General features: G+C 45.9%; 1 protein-coding gene across 1 annotated transcript in view; it reads left to right on the top strand.

The window, feature by feature from the left end:
- GFM1 (G elongation factor mitochondrial 1) overlaps nt 1–14,063 on the top strand; it is a 245,147-nt gene that overhangs the window by 212,367 nt on the left and 18,717 nt on the right. Inside the window, exons 14-16 of the mRNA XM_086944222.1 lie at nt 5,951–6,113; nt 8,507–8,651; nt 11,527–11,687. Of these exons, the coding sequence (XP_086800348.1) occupies nt 5,951–6,113; nt 8,507–8,651; nt 11,527–11,687 (469 nt within the window). The remainder of the gene's footprint in view (nt 1–5,950; nt 6,114–8,506; nt 8,652–11,526; nt 11,688–14,063) is intronic.

Here is a 14,063-nt window from a genome sequence, read left to right as displayed (position 1 = left end):
TAAAGAAGAGACTGACCTTCATAAGGGCTGTATTGGATTTGCACCAAATAAAGGCCTTAGTGGATTGTGGTTATTTGGGATATGATTTCAATGTTACTGACACCAACACAGATCTTGGTTCTAAAATGCCTACCCCTGTTGGGTCTGATGTTGGTGCCCCCTAGCAGATGGTGGATTAGAGCCCTTCATTAGTGCCTGGGAATTCTAGTGGAGTTTGTCATCTTGGGTCCAGATCTCTGGATCAGTCCATCCTCATCGGCACTGGACTGGTTGATGTCTCAGATCTATTGATGGGTCGTCCCTTCAGTCCTTCTCAGGTGGAGGCTACCTAGACATGGACACAACCTAGTTTGGCTAGATTGCTCATCTAGGCAACATCCTGATGCTGGACCAGCACCTCCATATAAATGTGCTTGAGTGTCGCGCAGTCCATCTTGCCATGAAGTCTTCCTCACTTCCAACTCTGGGAGCTCTATTCAAGTTCTGTCCAACAACACTGCCACCATCCATTGTACTGTAAGACAGGACAGGGTTAGGTTGTAGATCCTCTTAGGTGGGGATTGGACTGTGGTGGTGGGCTCAGCAGTGGAGTATTTTCCTGGTGCTGGCCCACTTTGCAGGCTCCTTCAGTGTGAGAATGAGATGGCCAGAATTGCCTCTCCTCAGGGGATCATGAGTGGAAACCTCCCCTCTAAGTGATGTACATGATCTTTTCCTGATTGGGAAGTCCATATTGGCACCTTTCACCATAGTTCAGAGCAGGAAGTGTCCTTTTTTTGTGCCATGCACTTCCCCTTGAATGGTTCCCTAGGGCGTTGCCTTCACGTTCAGCTTATCCTGCAGCCTGCTTTATGCATTTTCACTCATTTCACATCTGTTGAGAGTGTTGAAGGCAGGGGAAGATCAAGCACAATTGACCCTGGTCGCTCGGGACAGAGCAAGGAGCTTTCAGTAAGCCAATGGGTTGACACTGCTTTCAACCCCTCTTTCTCTCCAGCACAAGGTGAGCTTGCTGTTGCAGCAGCATCGTAAGGTCGTCATTCTCATTCCCAAGAAAACTGCAGCTGCACACGCTGCGAATGAGCAGAGATGGCTGGAATCATTTTGCTTTCCATCTGAAGTTGGGGACATCGTTCAGCTGGCATGAACATGCCTCAAAATCCATTTATGTGATTGGTGAAACAAGTTTGTTCAGTGGCAAGAGTAAGTAGGACTGAACCCATTTCAGTCACATGTGTTTTCCTCAGATTCACAATTTCTTTGGCCCCTGCAGTTCCTACTGTAAAATGTTATTTGGCTGCCCTATCCGACTTCAGATGTCTCCCTGGCCACTCTTCTCTGTTTGAGTTGCCACTAGTAGTGCATTTTCTAAACGGTTTACATTTTACATTGTCCCTCAGTGAGATTTGACGGGGGGGGGCGGCATCAGGCGACTCCGCCCAGGCGTCGTCCCTGTACGTGACGTCAGCGAGGCCACAAGTCCCACCCCAGGACGCCTGCGTCAGTTTTTTCCTTTTCCGCGTGCAACGCTGATGCGGTTCGTGCTCCGGGCCTGTTTAGGCCTTTCCCTTCGCTCTTGCGTGGGTTGTGGGAACAGTGTGTGGATGCCTAAGTGCTTTAAAGACATGTTCGTCTTGTGGACGCTTGATGTCGACGACGGACCCTCACCCCATTTCCATGTGGTGCTTGGGGGAGGATCACAGCTCCTCTGATTGCTAGGTGTGCCAACGGTTGAAGCCGAAGTCGCGGCGAGAACTCCGGATAAAGCTTCTCTCCGCTCGCATGTCCAGATCGGCTTCGTCACCTCGCTCAGCTTCTGCGGAAGGTTTTCGGACCGGCTGTCATCGTCGTCCTCCTCATCCCTTTCCCGTGCTGCAAGAGCATCGCTCCCCTGACGGTAAGTGTTGCAGTTTGTCCCCAAGGGCTGGTTTCCGGCCTGTTGGGGGCGTTGGCTCTCCGCGGGTGATGCAGCCTTTCGTATCATCCCCCTTTCCCCCGTTTCCCGGTGAGGGGGCGTCGAGAGCCCAGATGGAGACATATGGAGCTTCTTTGAAGGCCTCGTTGGCTTCTCCTCCTCCTCCTTGCACTGTGCGGGACCCTCTACGGCGTTGCTGGCAGCTTCGGCCATGGCACCGACTGTTTCGGCTCCAGGCTCTGAGGATGTGGTGACGTTGAGGTGCGGCCCTTCGGAGGTCCCTCCTTCGGATCACGGCGCCTCTGCTTCGCCGCAAACTCCTGCAGGAGTCCCTGTGGTGTTGCGGGAGGTCGCTGGGGCTCGGGTTGTACCCCCAAGCCCCCCTCAGCCCTTTTAGACAGGCGGCAATTCTGTCTGAGGCCGAGGTGACGCAGCTACGTCGCCGGCAACTGCTGGCCCGGGCGGCGTCACAGGGGTCGTCAGACCCCTCTCGTCCCGTCATGGGTCGAGGCTGGAGGGGGACCCCTCGTCCCTCCCCGGGCCCTTCTTGTCCCTCCACGCAGGCGGCTGCCTCGTCGTAGGTCAAGTTGGCCTTAGCGACGCTACAGGGGTCGGTGGGCTGCTCTCGGCCCATCTTGGGTCAAGGCTGGCAGGGGCCTCCTTGTCAGTCCCCGGGCCCCTCTCGTCCCTCCACGCAGGCGGCTGCCTCACCGGAGGGCGAGTTGGCCTTGGCGCCGCCATGGTGGTTGGTGGACTCCTCTCGCCCCCCCCCCCCCCCTAGCTCGAGGCTGGCGGGGGACTCCTTGTCGCTCTCCAGGTGCTTCTCGTCCCTCCAGGCAGGAAGCTGCCTCGTCGGAGGTAGAGTCAGCGCCGTCCCTTGACCACCTCTGCTCCAGCCCAGCTCCGATCCCCTGCGCCGTGTGACGTGGTGGAAGCCTGTCCGGCGTCTCCTTTGGTGTTGGATGATCGCGATGCCCTGCTCCAGGTTGCGGACTCTACAGCACTGGACAGGCGTCAGGTCGTGGATTCGTCCTCAGACGCCCCCTCTTCCCCAGAGGTTGGGAGCCTGCTGGTGTCGTCCTCGCCGTAGACGGGCTGCCGCGTCATGGTTTTTTCCCCGACGTCATCAAAAGACAGCTCCTTGCCATGGCCGCAGTTTTCGCCGGAGGAACCATAGGTCCCCCACTCGTCGGCGCCTTTCTCTCCTTTCCGGGCCTGGCCCTTCCTCGCTCTGCATGGTTTAGGGGATGGACGCCTTAGTTTGCAGCCGTCGCCCACGGAGGAGCTGCTTTTTCCGCCGCAGGGCCCTACGGAGCCGGGTGCGGCCTTTGCTCGCGCGGTTTCCACAGTTGTGGGAATTTTGCGCATTGGGTATCTGGCTGCCCATTTCCCTGCGGATCATCCTTTGGAGGTTCTTCACCAGGGCTCTGGTGGGAGGAAGCTGCTGCTCCCCTTTGAAGGTTTGCTCCATTCTTCTCTGATGGGGACTTGGGGGTGCCCTGCCATGGGGATCCAGTGCCCCAACACCTTCTGCCCCAGCACCTTCAAGCGCAGCGTGACCCGATGTCTTTCCCTCCACCCCTCTGCCAGTGGCCCCCTTTTGCGGACTACCTTTCCTTCCCTGCCGTCGCTGTTGGCTCCACCTTCACGGAAAGCCCGCTGGCTGGACTCTTGGGCCGCAATATGCTTGCTTCGACCAGTGCGGCTCTGCAGGCCCTTAACACTTTATGTGTTGGCTAGGGCCACATCTTGCTGTGGCACTCTGCGGAGTCCCTTGGATCTGCAGCCTCTCAGGAGGGTGCTGGTGTTGACTTGCAGCACCATGCCTTAGATGGGCGGGAGCTGGCGGCGTTTATTCTTCGCTCCGCTCTGGACATCTCGGAGGTGCTTGGTCGTGCCATGGCTTCTTCGGTTGCCCTGCGCCACCATGCTTGGCTTCGTGACAGTGTGTTCCCTGAAAATGTGCAGGAACGGCTGGTGGATCTTCCCTTTGATGGCACCCTTTTGTTCCACGCCCCGGCAGACTCGGCCATTCGGAGGTTCTTGGCGAGGCTTTGGCCTCCTCCTCCTTCTTCTCCTCCCCCTCAGTGACCTGTGGGTTGGTCTAGATTTTGTGAGCTGTTCTTTCGTTAGGACGAGTTGCTCCCGTTGTGTGATCTGTGTGCTTCATGTGCCTGAGACTCCTCTTTGTGGGGACTGTGGTGGCTTTGTTGGCTGCCGGCCGGCCCTTCTTGCTGTGTGGGTTTTGTTGTCCGTTAGTCACACCAGGATGGCCCTGAGACTAGGCCTCCTGTTCTTCTCTTGGCTGCTTGCAAGCCTTCTGCTGGTTTATTGTGCCCGCAGCTCTTTCTGTTGTCCTCTGCTGCAGACGTTTCTTCCTAATAGGGTTGCCATGTTAGGGACTAACATACCCTATGTGGGGAAATGGTAGCTGTTATATAGCTCGTTATGTGCTGGGGAGTTGTGGTCGCCTTCGGGTCTCTGCTCTCCGTGGTGCTTATGTACTTGCAGGTGCAAGTTCCTTGTTGCTTAATGGGAATGCTTTGGTGGCACCCCGAGGTGTCCTTCTCCAAGGTTGCTGTGCTGTTCGCCAGGTCTGACCTGCTATCTGCGGCCTGGCGTCGTGACTCTGGTTCTGCTTCCTTTTGGGTCATGTGTGCGTACCCCTCTCTGTGGTGTGTCCGGGCCCTCTTCACCCTCATGTTCGCTGTCCTGGGGTGGGGAGGGTTGTTGTGTTAGCTCCCTCTTTCGGGGACTGGCTGACTGTCTTCTCCGGGCTGCTCTTCCTTCTTTCTCCCTTGTCTCCTCGGAGCCTCTGGGTTGATCTTCCTTGCCTTGGCCTTGGATGGAGGTTTTGTAGCCCTGTAAGGGTGAGGCCTCCCCTTGCCTTGTTTCCTCTGTTGAGTGTGAATGGGCTTCCTCTTTTCTCCTTTTCTTCTTCCCCCGCCCCCCGTGGGATCGATGGCGTTCTGCTGTGGGGCTTCCCCTTGCCTGCGAGGACGAGACTCCTTGCCTTGTCCGTTGGACTGGTCCCCTGCGGGGCCCTCTGTTATGTCCGGGCTGGTGGGGCACTCTCGCAGACCCTCCTTCCCCGTGAGTATGGCTAGTGTATCTATTCTACGTTAAGTAATCTTGTCGCACTCTGTGCTGGGGTTCCCCTGGAGATTTGTTGTTCCTGTTTGTCTGACACCAGTTCCCCTTCGTTGTTCCTGGTTGGGGTTCTAGTCCTGCTGTGTGTTGTTGTGACATTTTTGCATGTGTTCATTGTCTCCAGAGGTGGCTGTCTACATCCTGGCAAGGTGACTGCTCAGGGCTGTACTCTGTTCTTTTTCTATTCCCTGTCTTTGGCTGCTGCAGTGTTGACACTGCTCCTTATGGTGTTGTTCGTCACCATTCTTTTTCTGTTCTTTCGCACACTGTTCCCATAATCCCACAGTTTTTGTCTGATGGCTCCGCGTTGTGGGGCGGAAAAGTTCTCCGAATAAAACGGACGTAGGCGTGCCGGGGTGGGACTTATGTGACCTCGCTGACGTCACGTACGTGGACGACACCTGGGCAAAGTTGTGTGATGCCGTGCCCCCGGCGTGCATGGATGCTGTGGCAAAATAAATCCAGGTCCAGCCTCCTGTCTGGGGATAATTCTACGTTAAGGAATCTGCGGCTAGAATCGTCTCTACCAGATACATTGTTACCGAAGGTAAGTAACTCGTACTTCTTGTTATAAGGATTACTATGATTTATAGCCTAGAATTGTTACACTTGGATATGTGGAAAACTATCCCTTCTTGCCACCACACCTCAAAGCAAGAGTCTTCATGTAAACCTTTCCAAAATTCTCTATAAGGTATTCTGTACTGCCCTTATGACTTCTTTCAAATATAAGCAACTTTGATTTCAAATAGCTTCAAGCAAATGTCTCCGTCATTTTTTTATGTAGCTTTAAAGGGACTTTTCATTTTAAATTCTTGAAAATATTTAATGAGCAGAGGGATTTTCACAGTTATAACTGTAATAACACTGTTGTATACATTGCAGATTTGATTTTACTCACAAGAGGCAGACCGGTGGATCTGGTCAATATGGCAAAGTAATTGGGGTGCTTGAGCCTTTGGATTTGGAACATTCAACTAAGGTGGAGTTTGAAGACCGAACCATTGGAACTAACATACCAAGGCAGTTTGTACCGGCTGTTGAAAAGGTAATAAACGATCTACCTGTTGGGAAGGGTTAATACTTGTAATTTAACATTTTGGACACTTAACAAGAATCAGCATTATCTCAGCAAGCCAGAACGTGGCAAAATTAAAATTATTCATTAAAAAATGAAAATAAATGTATGCATCTGCTACTATAGATGTTCATAGCTTTGGCAGACCACAATATGCCATGTTAGCTATTGTAAATTAAATGTCATAGATGTACAGTGTCTGAAGTGTTTTTGAGTTTCTTGCATGTCAGAAGTTCTTATTTGTTTCTTCACTTTACTAAATCTTGCAATCCTCCATTCAAACAGAATGGAAAAACAGGCAATTTCATTTTATTTAGATACACCTGGCATGATCCGCTGTTCATCCTTTTTTTCCATAGATGAGAGAATTGTGCCTTGAAGCACTCCTATATTTTTCTCTTTTGTGAGGGTTTCTTTTTGATTTACAACAAGTGTTCTTTCAAAGTATGTTTTGTGGTTTGGCCCATATTCATTTGGACTGCTTCATATACATTTGCTTGTTGGCCTTCAGCTATTGCTCTTAGCCAGTTTTCAAGCTATTTTCACATGGTCTGGTCCTGATCTCTTCATTTGAAGATTTGTAGGCGTTATTGGCCCTGTCATTTCAAGCAAAGACTTGGCTACCGCTTTACCAACAAGACTTTATCTCCTACTTTATTGCCACGAAGATCCTGCTGGACATAGGCAAGGCACGAAATCAAGCAAGGAAATAAATGGCTGTAGGTGCGGTTGACATTGCTTTCCCCCTAATTTCGTGGTCTCTATCTCATCATGAGGGAAGTCTATGAAATGCATAGTGCTAGTAAACAATTTACCATGAGCTGGGTGTTATAGCTTCATTGTTCTCTGCACCATATATTTCCAGCACAACTATTGAATCCTCATTTGTCATGCTTACTCTGTGGACGGCTGATCCAGATTGCATTTTGAGTTTGCCAACCAGTTCTTGACATTTAAATAAATGGCCCGATAGTGGTCGAGCCTTTTATCAATTGCTAGTCTCTGTCATTCTTGGTTGTCCTTCTGAAAAGTTTGCCATTTTGCAGATTTCGATACCTGCATGAAAAAAATGGTTCCCCTGTGCTAACTGAGATAGTTCTTGTCTCTAACCTTAGAAATTAGCACTCCAGTACCTCCATGGATGAGCTCCTTTTAGAAGGCTCATGCTTCATCTGTCCAGGTCTATATTGGACCTACTTTTGAGGTCCGTTGTCAAAAGGACGTTACCCACCCTGCACACCCTTAAGAAATCCATCAAACATGACCACCTACGAACTGAAGTGGTACGCACACCCTCCTCCATGCACATGATCGTGCCACACCCGTCTTCTCTATCTCAACTATTCTAGGGGTTCCTAAGACTAAAACTAGTAGCAGTCTATCTTCTGTAACAACCATCTTCCTTTACACTTCACAAGAAGAATGTAATTCATAATATCCTGTAGTTCCTATACACCCTGGTATACTATCAAACAATCCCCCCTCCCCTACTGTTTTTTGTTTCTGTCTATGTTTAGTTTTGTTAAGTTGTACTGCTATATGCTGTCCACTCCAGGCATTGCCTTTCTTATTAAGATGTTCAGGAAATAATATAAGTGCAAATAAATATTTTGGGAACATTGTGCACGGTGACTGTGAAACCAAGCCTAGTAGAAGTGTGGCTCACTGATTAGAGCGGCAGACCCTGAGGCAGAGGTCTGGCCCGGGACCAGGGTTCAATTCCCGATACGGCAGGGTCTCCGGCTCAATGTCCACGGACTCGATAATTCTCGCCTAGGTGCCTACTCTAATCATGGGTCCCACTCTGCAACTCTCGGCAATAGCTTGCTTAATCTCCACAACGGCCCCGAAAGCGCTAGGATGCCTGGCTTCACCTTGGAGGTGCCCAGTAAGGGGCATCTCACAGGGAAAGCCAGGAAGGGTTCCACAGCGGTATACAGCGCCAAGATACCTTCTAGGTGATAGCTCCTGTTAAAGAATGTATTATAAATGTTAGATGACATTTCTATCATCATAAAACATATGTTTTCTGTGTGTGCCAATAAGGAATTGCTAGATGTTTTCACTTGGAACTGTACAAATATACCTTACCAACCTGATCTGCCCTTTTTACTTTGTAAGTATGGTAAAACAGCAATCAAAGAACCTTAGCTTGAGAACATGCGCTCATATGTTGCTCTCTGAATTGCACAATACTATGAAACACTGCCTTCATAGATTAATCATGAATTGATTTCGGAATGAAAGAATTTGATTGTACTTTTTGTTATTATTTTGAAGGCCTACAATGTGTTTGCTTTCTGAAATATTCAGCAGACCTACTACTTGGTATTTTATTTTCCTTCCTGTAACAATTTTAATAGGGTTACCGTGAAGCCTGTGAAAAGGGCCCTCTCACGGGGCACAAGATTTCAGGAGTCTGTTTTGTCTTGGAAGATGGTGCTCACCACATGGTTGATTCCAATGAAATTTCTTTCATCCGAGCAGGGGAGGGTGCACTTAAACAAGGTAGAAAATCTCGTTAATGTTTGATTATTATGCATGATTTTGAAGATGAGTGGAAGAGAATTGCTGCTTGGAAACTGCACATATTTGAAAACTAGTCTCCAAAAACGCAAACTAAGGTCCCCATTAGGATGGTGGGCGGATCGCCCCCGCCGGGCCGGTGGTAGCCACCGCCTTCTTGGCGGGGGCGATCCACCCGCCATCCGTGCCGGAATGACCCCCCCCGCCATATTAGCATGACTGGGGGGTCCGCAGCGGACGGTAAGACCGTCCGCCGCTTTTCCGCACCGGTCGCAATGTGGTGGCGATATCTATCAGACACAGCTAGCCATATTTGGATGGGCATTTACCAATGACTTTCCGTGGCGGCAATGCCGCCACGGAAAGGCATGCAGTGTCTACTTTCGAAGGTGAAAAAATATTCTTCTGTAGTCAGTCCCCTATTTTGGTTAACTATTTGAAATTTCTCTCTCTAATTTGATTGAACTTGTATTTGTAGATAACTAAATATGTGAACAGTTATAAACAGTTTGCATGGCAGAGTCTACAATTGAATTAGGTACCAGGCGTATGTATTTTTCTAGACCATTATCAGTGAAAATGTGTGTCCTTGATATTTGTGAGCAAAGAATTTAGTCAAATTTATTTTATTTGCGCAATTAGTTAAAATCATTGCAAAAAGGGAGAATTATTATAAACAAAAGGTGGGAGGAAACATTAGAAACATTATTTAATCTGTACAAACCCATGAAATCAAAATTAGCTAAGATGAAATCTAAATATCATAGTTTAAAATGCTTCATAACATTATGTTCAGATTAAGTCAGTTTGTGCTGTGCATCCTTTTTACCTCTTTAGCGTTAACAAAAAATGAATCCACTCAATTATCCCGAATTAACCATGAAAGCAACATGGTTTTAAAATACTGAAAAAAGGTGTCCAAATAAAGTGCATTTGTGCTGTACATGTTCAGAATGTTATGGAGAGGAATATAACCAGACTGTTGTTCAGGGCTATATTTGTTTGGTTCAGTGCCTCCAAACAGCCTGTTTATATGTCTGCACAATCAGGTTATTAAACAGTCTGCGCAAGAACTGCCTGTTTTCTCTAAAAAGCACTGGATTTAAACATACAACATGTATAAGGGTTTCTTTTTCCTTTTTACATAATCTACAGTTTGCGGCTGCTGGCTCCCTTTTGCCACACACCAGGGTTAAAAAATGCAATTGATAGATGGAATGCTGAACAATTTCGAACACACCCCCCAGTCCGAGATCTGTCCCTAAATCCATATTTTTTTTATTCACCACACACTTAGTTTGGACCCAGCCATATGCAAATCAGTCATGACCCTGCTCCCCATGGGAACAGTCCAACTCTACCTGCCAAGCCAGGTCCTCCCTGGACCAGAAACAAGCACACTAGGACCTGTTTCGGGTATCATCCTTCACCAGCCAGGATAGTTTGATTCCAGTGGCATGGTGAGCAAGGAATCCACGTCTGGGCAAATGCAGAAAGAACAGTTGATGGACAAAATGCTGAACAATATCAAACACTCAACCCCAGTACAGATATCTGGGCCAAATCCATTTTGTTTCTCACAGCACCACCCCAGTTTGGACCCAGCCATATGCACATCAGTCTTGACCCTGCTCCCCTTGAGAACAGTTCAGCCGAACCGCCAAGATCTACCCTGGACCAGAAACAAGCACCTTAGGACCGGTTGCAGGATATCACCCTTCATCAGCCAGAATAGCTTGAATCCAGTGGCATGGTGAGCCTGGGATCCATGTCCTTCCCCAGCCTCGAAGTACGGGATGTACTATTCCAATGGGGAGCAGGGCCAAGACTCATTTGCATATGGATAGGTCCTAACTGAGGTGGTGTGGCGTGGTAAGGTGAGCAAACCAAATGGATTATGCCCAGATCTTTGACTGGTGTTCTTTTTGCAAAATTCAAGGTTGGCAAGCCTCCTAACCGGTACAATATAAACCTATATTTGATATATGCTTCTAGTAATTTATGCTCCTATAGGCTTGCTGACCTGTCTAGTTATAAGTGTTTATCACCTTACAGGCATGACTTTGACGTGCTAGTGCCTTTTTATTCTGCAGTCTACTAAGCTGTAGAGCACTTCTTACAATTTATTTCTTAAACACTACATAGGCTGTTTGATGGTTCCAAAACTCCCTTCCCTGTAATGTGTCCTGTTCCTTTTCCAGAAATTGATGGTGTGGTGATGTGCTATGGCTCCTTGTGATTTCTTGTCAGATTAAGTTATCTAAGGTAACTGGGTTTGAAGCTGTTAATTTATGGCACACAATAATTACTTCATGCTGCCTGGCTATAACTTGGTTTAGCAGGCCATATTCTATACACACCTCCGCAGCTGATGATGATCTTGGGAGATGAAAAATCAGAATCTATATTTTAGCTATCTTGTTATTCAGGAGACTTTGCATCCTCTCCCAGCAGAATTTCCGACCCATAGGTTGTTATTAGCTGTAGCTTCTCCTTCATAACCTGGAGCATTGGATCTAAACTGGACCCCCATAGGTGTTCGGAGACAATTGAGAATGCAAATTGAAGTGATTGCGCATTATTTATGATTGGTTCTGTCTGGTGAGCCTTATTTTTGTATTTTATGTAGGTGCTATATTGTTATTCTGCCCCCATAATTTATTACATAGAGGTTGTAGGGTCTTACGAAGTAATGAAAGCATTACTGAATTTGGAGATAATTTTAAAAAAATATTCGGGTTCAGGCAGATATTGTCTTTCGGATAGAAGAGATAATCTGCATGATGTAAAATGTTAATGTTGGTATATTGCTAATGTTATTTCTTTTATTTCAATTCTTGTGTTTGCATTTACGCAGCTATGGAAAGGGCTGACATTTGCATACTGGAACCAATTATGTCAGTGGAGGTTGTAACGCCAAACGAATTTCAAGGAGCAGTGATAGCTGGAATTAACCGTCGACATGGTGTAATCACTGGACAAGATGGAGCTGAGGGTTATGCCACCATTTATGCAGATGTACGTATAGTTTGTTACTTACACTTTTATTAATTCCACAGCTTGGTTTTCTTTCTTCAGTGTAATCCAACACATATATTGTGAAACTTTACTTTAGACACCTATATCGATTCTGGAAGTATCGTTATTTTATGAATTCTTCTTGCTCTCTTTTGAGGTTGAATTTTAAGTTTGCAAAGGTTTTTGCAATATATTGTTCTGAGTTATAACTTCACTATTGTAATTCCTCCACTGCATGCTAAAGTCTTAACACTTGTGTTGTTTTCTTTACTTGTCTAGTTCTTCTATGCCTAGCAATATTTTGATTCTATTCTCCATGTTCCAGCCTCCTTGTATTTGAGCTAAAGAAGGCTTACACACAATAAATGACTTTCATTCGCCCAATTGGTGATTGTAGTTCGGGTTCTTGGACTTGAGTAGAAATTTTACCTAAGAAACCTAGTTTTGTTACTAGAATGAGCAAATGTCAAATTGATGACTTAAGGATGAACTACATTACTGAGCTCCTATCCAGCTTTACAAGCAGAACCATTTCAAATGATAACCTACTGTGATTTGGGCAGATAGGTATTTGATTCAGAGAAACAAAATGAGACCAGAACGTTGCATTTCAGTGTATTTTCCTATTATTCCAGGGTCTGATACAGTACCAATGATGAACTGATCTTGTGCATTGTTCCTACACAGGGTCATAAATATAGATCAGTTACCCTTTGCTTTTCAGAAATGTTTCATCTGAAAGAAAAATGTGGTGGCTGCATTTCTTATTTTTTTTTTTTTAAGTTTCATGACAGCGGATAGTTATACACAATACAATTCATCATGAATAGAAATATACACAATCAAAGCATCATTTCATGAATAAAGCTGAACATTTTTAGAGAAAAGAACAAGAGAGCAAAAATATAATATAAATTTAAAAAAGACATATTTACATCCAATTACAAATTGGAGCCCAAAGTTTTTGGCCAAATAATGTTCTTTTCCGCCCCTTTAGTTTATAAACAGCTTTTTCAAGTTGATAAATACTTAATAATTTAGACTGCCTGTGATGAAAAGCTGGAGGGTCAGCATCTAACCAACGAGAGGTTATACAATATCGATATACAGACATGCAAATAAACAGAAAGCCTTCTTCTTCAATCGTTTTTGTACTTACTTGATCTGATTGAATTCCAAGTATTACCAATTCTGCAGATAATACGATAGATGTTCCTAAGATTTTGTTTAAAAAATGTTGTACATCTGTACTAAGTTGGGCTAATTTGGGACAAGCAAAAAACACATGAATAGAATCTGCAGCAAAATAGTTGCACCGGCTGCAATTATCTCCTCTTTTGGCTTTCCATTTAGCCAGCTTCGACAGGGTATAATATAATTCGAAAATGGACATAAAGTGCTGGCTTTTGAGCGATCCATTAAATAATACTCTACTAGCCAGCTCTATTGATCTAACTAGATCAACATTCCCAATTCTGAGTCTTCTTTGCCATTTGTCTGTATACGCAGTTAAATCATCCATTTACCATCAACTGATATATTACACCGATTCTACTGCTCTTCCTACAGCATTCCAGCACACCAATCATTTCCATCTTATTTGACTTCAACACATTTTTTGCCTCCAAAAAGCTCCAGATTTGCAAATACTTTAAAAAGTCTATTCTCAAAAGGTTAAATTTTTGCTGTAGATAAGAATACATGACATATTGCCCATCCTGATAGAGATCTCCTAATGAACGTATTCCGGAGCGATGCCATCTCTGCATAATATGGCCTCTAAAGATTTCGGGCAAACCTGGGTTATTCAAAAGAGGTGTATAGTAATTGAGATCTATGCACCAATTAAATCTTTTTTTTAAATGTTTCCAGATTTGAAACGCGGATATAATAATTTTGAATTTTGGTTTTTTATAATAGCTAGGTTCTATTATTCTCATCAAACATTGTCGTGCTTCCCCCCCCCCGCCCCCCCCCCCCGAGCCATTTCGTAAATTGATGGGCTAACTTATTCGTCTACTACGAAATCTTGAAAAATTAAGAATCCCATGTATCTTAATGCAACTGCCCAATAATATAGTCTCCCCTAATCCTAGGAAAGGTGCACCATTTAAGAGATCTTCTAGCTCTCCGGTATCCCCAAAGAATCCTGGAGGCTATTCTGTCTAATTTGCTAAAAAAATATTGAGGGGAACAATAAAGGTATAATTTGAAACAAATAGAGGAATTTAGGGAATATTATCATTCAGTACATTAGTACGGCCATACAGGGATAAATGTAAATTGTTCAGTCTCTCCAAAATCCTATTAGTTGAATCTAACATAGGAAATGTGTTAAGCCTCACGATGTCTTCTACTTTGGCTGATAGTATTACA

The sequence above is a fragment of the Lissotriton vulgaris genome, chromosome 11 (genome assembly GCF_964263255.1).
Source record: "Lissotriton vulgaris chromosome 11, aLisVul1.2, whole genome shotgun sequence".
Taxonomy (NCBI): Eukaryota; Metazoa; Chordata; class Amphibia; order Caudata; family Salamandridae; genus Lissotriton; species Lissotriton vulgaris.
Note: the sequence above shows the minus strand (reverse complement) of the source record. Positions and strands in the feature narration are given on the sequence as shown.